Source organism: Mastomys coucha, unplaced genomic scaffold (assembly GCF_008632895.1).
Source record: "Mastomys coucha isolate ucsf_1 unplaced genomic scaffold, UCSF_Mcou_1 pScaffold9, whole genome shotgun sequence".
Taxonomy (NCBI): Eukaryota; Metazoa; Chordata; class Mammalia; order Rodentia; family Muridae; genus Mastomys; species Mastomys coucha.
In genome coordinates this window covers 62100266-62110655 of record NW_022196915.1, presented here as the reverse complement: position 1 = coordinate 62110655, position 10390 = coordinate 62100266, and the positions used below count along the sequence as shown (strand labels likewise).

The following is a 10390-nucleotide window of genomic DNA, read 5'->3' as shown; positions in this document are numbered from 1 at the left end:
GTGATGAGTGCCTGGCCAGCCATCTCTCAGCACAATTTACATCCCATATTCTGTTTGCTAGAGAATATAGTGTCCACTGTAATCCCCCAGGCAATAGACCCAAGCGATGGCTTCTCTCAAGGTTCTTGTCCTGTCTAGGCTGTGCTGCTCCACTTGACTTAGCCAGCATGTGTACCTCCTAGGTAAACCTCTGGGTGTTAGAATAAGAAAATGTTTGCTTAACAAGACTTGTGGTGCACGTATGTATCTTAGAAGTAAAAGTAAGTAATAGCAGTTAGAAGTAACAAGTGGATTGGGGTTTCAGGGTACCGCTAGGAGGGCTTAAACTCCCACTGTCAAGTTGTGTCCCAGTGGCTTTTGGGGTCCCCTCAAAAGTTCCCTCAGAAGTACTAGCAGTTGCCTGTACCTTGTGACACTCCTCCGAGGCTGGCTGAGCTTGCCTATAGACGGTTTCTATCAGGTTGCTTGGAGAAATACTATTTTGCCGCATGATGTTGTTGAGAGCCACACTTTGGAGGTTGAATGTACCCGGAAGGGTCCACGTGTTAAGACTGTAAGCTCCCCGATGGTAAGGGAACCTTTAAGAAGCTCCCCGGTGGTAAGGGAACCTTTAAGAAGCCCCACCCCCACCCCGGTGGTAAGGGAACCTTTAAGAAGCTCCCCCGGTGGTAAGGGAACCTTTAAGAAGCTCCCCCGATGGTAAGGGAACCTTTAAGAAGGTCCTTGGTAGTAAGGGAACCTTTAAGAAGCTCCCCGGTGGTAAGGGAACCTTTAAGAAGCTCCCCGGTGGTAAGGGAACCTTTAAGAAGCTCCCCGGTGGTAAGGGAACCTTTAAGAAGGTCCTCGGTAGTAAGGGAACCTTTAAGAAGCTCCCCGGTGGTAAGGGAACCTTTACGATATGGGACTTAGTGAGAGGTTCTCAGGCTGCAGAGGCATGCATGCTCCTTAAAGGGCTACATAGCTTTCATGGCCACCTGCCCCTTGCTTTTGGCTCAGGGTAGGACAGAGGCCTGAAATGTCTGGGGCTACCCCGTCCTAGATAAGAACCTGCAGAGCACTGAGCCAAGATCCATGTCCCTTTGTGGGTAGCTGTGCCAGGCGTTTTGTTGTCATGGCGCTGCAGAGCTGTTAAACATGTTGCCTGTCAGGACACTCTGGTGTCTGAGCCCGGATGCTGCCTCTGGCTCACAGGCATCCTGTCCTTGCGTAGTGGTGTGGCACATGGCACTGCTGCCTAGCTCCCTTCTTTTTATGTCAGTCTAGGATCCCAGCCATGGAGTGCTGTGCCTGCCTCACTGTTAAGGAGGCAGAGTCCCTCACACACACGCTCAGAGCTTTGTCTTCTAGGTGCCTCTAGATTCCATCAAGCTGAACCTCTGTGTTAGCTACCACAACCTTCATCCCACATGACTTAAAGACTCAGGAAAGACACAGAGAGAAGACGATGGAAATTGACAGGAGAAGCAGTCCTCTTCAAGCCCGAGAGAGGCCCAGGAGTGGAGCTTCCCCCAGAGCTCTCAGAAGGACCAAAGCTGCCAACACTTGGACTTTGGGCATCTAGCACCCAGACCCGAAAGTCAGCGTCTGCTGTTCAAGCCCCTCCCTCCTTGCTACTTTGTTACAGAATTTCATATAAACGAATGAAGCCGCCATACCAGCCTCCCCAACCAAGGCCTTTCTCTGAGGTTCAAGACTGACTACTCTTGGCTTTTTTCTTTTGTGTTGTTTTTCAAGATTGGGTTTCTTCGTGTAGCCTTGATTAGCCTGGAACTCACTCTGTAGACCAGGCTTGCTTTGAACGCACAGATCTGCCTGTCTCTGCCTCCCAAGTGCTGGGATTAAAGGTGTGTGCAGCCACCACCGAGCTTACTCTTGGCTTTTAACTGGACTTTATCTGGATATCTTACAGGCACTCAGCACTCAGTGTGGGAGCGTCTGACTTAACCTGCAAGCATGCCTTTCTCCTCTTTACTTTCCCACTCTGCCGGCCGGCCCTTACTGCACCTTATGTCCTTAAGCAACCAGCTATCAGTGCAGTTCACCTGGAGTGACATCATGAAGTTGCTTTTCTCCTTGTCCTCAGTTTCTCCACTGCAACCCACCATCTATAAAGCTACCAGAGTGACTTTTAAAAATGTAAAATGGATTCTTAATGTTTCAGGGACCTCTGGTTGGATCTCTTAAATTATATATAATTAAATATATCATATACACATACATCTGTATACATACATATGTGTGTGTATAAATTATATATATATGTATGCACATATATACATATCAAATACACCTCAGTTATACTTTTTGAAAGATTCCTTACCAAAGTAAGAAAAAAGCTAAGTGACTTATGAAATACTTTTTGAGCTTAAAACAAGCTTTTAATAAACATAACATAATAGCTAGCAGTCATAAGGAAAACCATTTCTCAATGAAAAGGAGTAAAAATGAGAAGTGACCATGGGGTGGGGAAAACCAGGAAGGATTTGCAAGACTGAGAAGGACTGAAAAGGAGCTGGAGAGGTAGCTCAGGGGTTAAGAGCACTGACCGCTCTTCCAGAGGTCATGAGTTCAATTCCCTGAAGCCACATGGTGACTCACAACCATCTGCAACTCCAGTTCTAAGGGTTCTGACCCCCTCATCTGGCCTATGTACAAGGCATATACATGGTATATAGACATTACATGTAGATCACACACACACACACACACACACACACACACACACACTATAAATACAATTCGAAAAAGAAGTTCCTACAAACCAGGAAGGGGAAGGGAGATGCAAGCATCATGGCGGAAGAGTGGCAGAGGGACACCGGCTGGGTCTCGCAGAAGAGCATGGGGAGCTCATGAGCAGGGACGGCACCCCATTCTCACGCAGCCTGAGTGCACACAACACATCACTATTTCCATTCTGACAGACAGATCCTGGTGGTGACCCTCGTGGAGGGGCGTTCTTAGTCTTTTGGGCAAAGGAAAACAGCCCAACATATTTGAACAGAAGCTTGCTCTTTGGGGGGAGAGAGTGTGGTCACGGAGCTTTACAATGTAGCCCAGGCTGACTCAAACTCACAGTCATCTTCCTTCACCCTCTTCCCTCCCTCCAGTGCTGGGATTACAGGTATAGGCTATCACACACATATACACATATTATTATCTTTCGAGTCAAAGATGCAGATTCTCTCTCTCTCTCTCTCTCTCTCTCTCTCTCTGTCTCGTGTGTGTGTGTGTGTGTGTGTGTGTGTGTGTGTGTGTGTATTATATACTGTATATACTGGAAAAATACCCAATGCTAGGGATAGGTATCAGTTAAATACATGTATAAGATATGCAATGAAATAAAGATTTCTGAAATATATTATTAAGGGAAAAGTAAGAGATAGACAGAATGCATATTCTGGTCTCATGGTGGCTAGTTGTGCTATCGTAGTGATCAGTATACTTAATATGTATTAACATTTCCAGATGTGCCTATAAATTACACTACATATTGGCTGTTTCTAGGAGGTAAGGGGGAGGGTTGAAACATTTATTTTACTGCCTTTTCACAATTTCAATATTTAAAAATCATATTCACCAGGGTAGCTTCAAGACTCAAAATCTAGGTTGAACCAAACTACTTTAGGCAATGAGTAAGTCTGGTTGTGTTTCATGTCCTCTGGTGGCAAAGCCCTGGGGTGGTGAAGGGCTTGCGACAGGAGATCCCTGCTCAGACCATTTGTCCCCAGGAATGCTCTGGAAGAGTGCAAAGTGTGGCCTGCTATACCCGAGTCTTATGCAGCTACATAAAGCCATGTCTCCTTCGAGGCAGGGGACTGTAGCTCTTCACCCACTTACTTCAAAGCTTCTCTCTTCCTGCTTGCTGAAAGGTTCATTCATGAGTGTGTCCCAAAAGGCCTCTGGATGGAAGCTGTCTGATTCTTTCAATTTAGGGAGGAACATCAAGAGGAAGCACATTTGGAGGGAAAAAAACAAACCGGAGAGAGAAAAGAAAACAAGGATAAAAAGAGATTTATGACCTCATCATTTCAATAAACCAACCAACCAACCAACCAACCAGCCAACCAACCAACCAACCAACCAACCAAAAAACTCACAGGCATCCCCCAGCGAAGCACAAATTATTCAACAGGAGGTAATAACAAACCAGGCATGGGGTAAGTCATTTCAGTGGCTGAATTAAGGGAGCTGCCGTGGTCCTGTTGTCGGGTTGTGTCAGCTCGACAAATTGATGCTTGTATGAAGTAGGTGGTTGTATGACAAAGTGATGCTTGTATGGGGCAGGTGGCTGGGGATGGGTGGTACTAACCCCCACCCCTCCCCCTCCCGCACCCCATGGTGAGACTGGAGACACATGCTGAAGCACTGCAAAAACACTGGATACCTGGTGTGAAGCAGGTATCTGGTGACTGTGGAGCCAACAGAGGAGATGGAGGGCAGGGGCTAGCTGTCAGAGGTCTTTGGGGACTGGCAGAGCGACTTTGTATTCTTAAGGGAGATTTAGTCTCAATGTGATTCTATGTCAGAAACTCCAAGAACTGTACCTATCTCCCAGTAGTTCTCTGAAATTTGCTGATTTCTGGATCGGCCTATCATGGTTGCAAGTCAAGACAGGAGAGGATTCCCCAATCCAAGCAGTTCAAGGGGATCTACCAGAGATACCACATACACTTGTATTTAACGTCAGCCCTAGCCGGTGGCTCAGGAAAAGGAAAAGGGCTTCAGGCCTTCAGGGTGATGGCAGTGCAGATTAAATTGTGGAACTGATAATTAGAACTCTGGCCTCTCTCCCTCCTCAAGGGAAGATGTGGCTCCTAAGGTAGGGCTTGGAAGAAGTGGCTCTAACTGGAGAATTGGGTCTCTAGGGAAATGACAGTGGCTTGTTGCCTCAGCTTCAGGGTGTCCTTCAAGATGGAACATCCAGAGAGCCCAGGAAACCCAGTAGGGAGGCACAGGACTGGTTTAGTTCATTTAATTCTGTGCCTTATTATGCGTTTGGGGTCCAGAGCGGGGGTGTTCCTTGTGATCCCCACCTGTTGATTTTGGGTTCAGTGGAAAAAGCCCCACCTCTCAACAGGATGGCTAACTAGGCCCCTTCTGTCTGCACACCTCATATACACATCTAGGGTTTGCTCTAGACAACCTTGCATCAGCTGAGAATTCACAGGTGGCCATTTTCATTTCTTACAGGATTGCACATGCCGCCAGTGCCACTGGGTCACTTGGCATAGCAAGGTCGATGGTACCTGTAGTGTGATTCTAAAGACACAGTGTGTTCCTACAGTATTTCTGAAAATCCTTATAGGAACACCCAACAAAAACCTATGGGGGTTCAAGCAAGCACTCAGGAGTTCCTTGTGGCTAACATCAGAGAGGAAAAGAGAGTGAACAGGCACGGAAGGAGCCCAAGGGGCCATGAGGCAAATGGCAAGGGTGAGATGCTCTAAGCTGTGATGTCCCTGCCTCCTGTGGCTGCCGGAGATGGAGTCTGTGCCTGGTTGGGGCCTGACAGCTCAGTAAAACCTCATCCCTGGCGATCCCTTATTTTAACAGATTTTACCAAATAGTCTAGAGTTATTGAGTGTTCATTGCAAGAAGGCAGTGAGTTGGCATCCCTGAATATGAGCACCGAGTGCTCAGCAGCGGTGGGTTACCTGTGATCACCGAGCTTATTAGCATCACTGGGCTCCATGCACAAGTGATGTGCATGGGGAGCACTGTCCACAGGCAGTAGCCAGAGCCATGACAGGGCTGAAGAAGAACTTTATTTCTGGTTAATGGTTCCTTTGGAGGTTTCCTGTGGCCTCTGCTTCTGTTCTGATGAGAACATTATCTGTCCCCTGGAGGGTGGGGACAGGGCTGTACCAGACCAGGAGCAAGAGGTGGACCTATTTCATAAGACCTGTGCCACCCACAATGTCACCAATCCTGTTCACACCCTAGCCCTGTTCACACCCTAGCCCTGTTCACACCCTGGCCCTGTTCACACCCTAACCCCACTCACACCCTAGTCCCATTCACACTCTAGTTCTGCTCACACCCTATCTCTGCTCACACCCTAGCTCTGTTCACACCCGAGTCCTTCACCTATGCCATGAGGAACAGAAAGGGCTGAAGGAGGCTAAGGGCCAGTACACACAGTTCCCAGTTGTACATCCCCCTTGACCCCCGCCCCTGTATCTGATTAAGAACCAGTTTTGGTTCCGTTTTATTTTGATGCATTTCTTTTATGGCTCTTCTTGATAGAACCAAACCCTTGAATTTGTGATAAATGTTTGAGCCGTGTATATTCCCACACAGAGTCAAAACAACGATCCCCATATTCCACTGAGAGAAACCTTTGCATGGTCAATGGTTCCTCACCTCCTGAGTCGTCTCCTTGACCTACCTGTTCCCTTCTTTCTGAAACCTGTTTGTAGCCAGTGCCTTACTAAGCCAGTTTAGTGGGAGCTTCACACCCCAAGGCCCGAGCATCTCAATGCTGGGCCTGGTTCCTCAGTGATCCAGAACCATCAAACTGGATGTCTAATCACTCTGGCTTGCCTTTGGTGCGAATCCCCTTCCCGTGATATCTCTCCACAGCCATTTCCGCCCAGTCACCTCTCCCTGCCCTCTGGATGTGATTCCCACTTGTCAAGGCTGTGTTTGTGATTGAGCTCCATCTTTCTCTCATTTCACACTCCCATTGCCAAGGTCCTTTCTGCATCCCCTATTCTTACTGCACTGGACCCCAGTGAAGGCTTGTCTGGCTGTGTCCCCAAAGTTTTTGTTTGACAGCAGATGAGAGGAGGAAGGAGAAAAATCAGTGACTAGTCCAGGACCACCTCTGAGCAATGGGCAGCCCTACCCCAGAGAGTAATGAACACCCAGACAAAATTCGAATCAGTTTTAGCGCTTCTACTCCTCTTGCTGGCCTAGGTAGGGGAGGCAAAGAGCTAGGCTGCACTGGCCACTGGGACGCAAACCTAAAGTCTGGCTACCCGGATTATGATCATCAGACGTAACCGAGAGCCCACTAGAAGGCCAGCGTTTTCCAGACCTTGCCATTTAGAATCTGTACTCAAACAGGATTCCCATTACCAGGGAAGAATTCTTCCACTGAGGTATAATTCCATTACAACTATGTTGCACGATGACACTCGAACAGTGTTTCTCCAAAACAACCTTGGCCATGGACTCAGACAGAGAGAACCATATTTAATGGCTAGCTGTCTGCAGCAGCAGACGGGTAGCTGGGATGGATAGTCTGGAGTTTGAAAGAGTTTGTTGCACAGGCTACCGGTACGGGTGGGTACAGAATAGGACATGAGCGTATCTTTCAGATCAGAACATCTCAACCCCTTCCCTTCGGTATAATCCCTACATTGCTTTCTGGTGAGCATGGCTCTGGGTCATTGCTCATGTTTTGTGTTGAAGGGGTGCTATGCAAGCTGGGATGCTCCACCCAAATGGATTTTCTCCTGTCTTCATCTCTCATGGGAGTCAGCTTAACCCTCATAGGCAAACACTTAATAAGTGAGGCGCTCATGTGTAGACATGCCAAGCTTCCCCCTCCCCCCCATTGGATTAGCGTATGATGAGACACGTCAGACCTCAGGAAAACTGTTTCTCTTCCTTCACAAACTCAGCCACAGCCTAGAGCCACTTTAAACGTGGAGTTCCTCGGTGCACCAAGGCTGTTGAATATGGATACAGACTTCCAGCCCTGTTTCAGGTGGACCATTCTGTCTCACTCTGGAGACTCTGTCTGTTTAATTCCCCCTTCTTTGGGAGGTTTGGGGGCTGTGTGCAAGCATGGGGTCCCCCTCCAGGACTTGGTATAAGCTGGATTAGCAAGGGAGCCACCACCTGGGGTCCCTCCTTGCCCACAGTACTCTGCAAGAATCTCTAAATAATGGGTTAAGTCGACTCTCATTATAACCTTCTCTGTTTCAACTGCTGAAATGCCATGAGTGTGGATCCTGAGGGAACTGACTTTAAAATCACTTCTTAAGTGGCTGAGGGGTAAGAGGAGGTAATGGAGGGCGAGACCACACAGGCTGAGAGAGGTTTCCTAGGCCTAGAGTGGTGTGGGTGGGGTCTGTACTGTGCATTCAGTAAGCATGCCGTCCCCTCTGTCCTATTTCTTTTCTCTCATTAGGGTTTTGTTTATTTCAATGTACAAAAATGTCATTGGATGAGGTATGTATACCAACCATTATCTTCCCTCCTGCTGCCAATCATGGGTACTCTTCCCTTTCCTTTCAATGCCCCTGCCTCTGATTCAGTGTCTCTCTTTGGTGCTATGTTCCAGGGATGACGCCTTGGCTGTGGACCTTAACTGAGGTTTGCCTGGCTGAAGGAGGGCTTTCATCACAGGGCTAATTTTGTGCTTCTTACCTCCTTGTGTCTGGATCGGTAACTTCTACAGTCATCTAAAATCAACACAATCATTACCTTCCAAGTCAGATTTAGAGTAGATTAACATGGAGGAGTCTTGATCCAGTCTTGTTTTGGATTTTAAGGACAGTCCTGTGAAAAGATGAGAGTGGCCATTCTGATTTTAGTCTTGGGCTTTGCAATGGGTCTGTGTTTTACAGAGGGGGCCTGAGGTTCTTGGTTCCCGAGGGCCAAGCTGGGGAGGAGGCTGTAGGGTATGGCTGCCTTAACTTGGATGCCCCCCTTTTTCCTTTTCTGGTGACTTAGTGAGAGACTGGAGTAATTCAGGGGTATCTCCTGGCTGGAGGCCCAGAGGAGAGGAATTTTAACTCTTGCTGTAGGGACTAGAGGGCCAGATGACTCTGAGGCTGTGGGGACGCACCGTGGGGATACTCTTGTCATCAAAGCAAAGAAGTCCTTCTACTTTTCTCGTGCCAAGTGCTCCCCGGGAGCCACACACAGGTACTGGCTGTCTGGGAAACAGATCTGCTGAGCTTGCATTTCATTTACTGTGTTTCCCTTAGACCTTTAGTGGGTGTGGTCATTCTGATTTGTGTCTTTAGCAGGTGTGGTCATTCTGATTTGTGTCCTCTGCTCCTTTGTGCTGGCATCTCTTCTTATTCCTAAACAGGTGTGCACCCAAGAACATGCACACAAGCACACGCTTACACACATACCCTTACACACATTTATGCACATACACTCTCTCTCTCACACACACACTCTCATACACATACATACTCTCACACACAAATATACACAAAACTTGCATTGTCTCTCTCTGATACACACATTCTCTCTCTCTTGTCTCTCTCTGTCTATCTCTCTGTCTCTCTATCCCTGTCTCTGTCTCACACACACACACACACACACACACACACACACACACACACACACTGACAACCTATGTTCCATTGTTGGCAGCAGAAGAGGAAGAGGCTCAAGAGGACAAGAAGGGAATGTGCTGCACCTTTTCAGGAGGCTTGGGTTGGTGTCAGGTTCTCCGTGCCTCAGAAGAGAGGCCTCACACATGTGCACTGACAGCACCACTATTTTTTTTTTTTCAGCTTGAGTCCCACCCAGCACTCCCATAGGTAAAGGACACCAAGCTCAGAAATGTATCTGTCTTGGTTAGCGCCACTATTGCTGTGATGACACACCACGACCAAAGCATCTTGGGGTGGAAAGGGTTTATTTGGCTTACACTTCCACATTGTAATTCGTCACTGAAGGAAGCCAGGATGGGAACCCAAGCAGGGCAGCCACCCGGAGACAAGAGCTGATGCAGAGGCCATGGAGGGGTGCTGCTTACTGGCTTGCTCCCCGTGGCTTGCTCAGCCTGCTTTCTAATAGATCACAGGACCACTAGCCCAGGGGTGGCACAGTTCTGTTGTTGCTTCATCATCAGCTCCTGTCTTGTCTCAAAACACTGAGAAGCCATTGGGCATTAAAAGCCTGGTGGGATTTGGTGCTGCACGATTATTATGTTTGCCTATGGTTGTTTTGCCAAGAAATGACAACCAACATTATGTGACTGTCCCTGCTATCTATCTATCTATCTATCTATCTATCTATCTATCTATCTATCTATCTATCTATCTATCTATATTGGTTTGTTGAGGGCATTTTACTCTCAACATCTGCCCTAGGTTGGCACAAGCCCATCTCCCTGATTCCTTATGAATCCTCAGATCCCAGAAAGATGGTTGAGCCAGTCTCTGTATGTTTGGAGGCTATTTTGTCTAGGTCAGAAGGCAACACTTGTTATTCTCTTCTGACTTTTTCAACAACCTTGGTTTCTGCTGCTTCTTGTTCCGTTTGCTATGCTTTTTCTATTCTGAAGATGATTATTTTCTTTGCCAGTGAAGTAAAAAATGAACTGGTGGTTGTAGAATGCAAACTCTGCGCCATCCTCCAGCACTGGCAGTGGAGGCAGGGGAATGGGGGTGGGGGGCAGTGCAGGCAGGAGAGT

General features: G+C 47.7%; 1 protein-coding gene across 6 annotated transcripts in view; it reads right to left on the bottom strand.

The window, feature by feature from the left end:
• Positions 1–10390, bottom strand: part of Erich6b (glutamate rich 6B) — a 59276-nt gene that overhangs the window by 20442 nt on the left and 28444 nt on the right. For all 6 annotated transcript variants that reach the window (XM_031362579.1, XM_031362581.1, XM_031362582.1 and 3 more), the window contains 2 exons: positions 8437–8511; positions 3838–3920 (listed from right to left, as the gene is read on the bottom strand). In XM_031362579.1, the coding sequence (XP_031218439.1) occupies positions 3838–3920; positions 8437–8511 (158 nt within the window). The remainder of the gene's footprint in view (positions 1–3837; positions 3921–8436; positions 8512–10390) is intronic.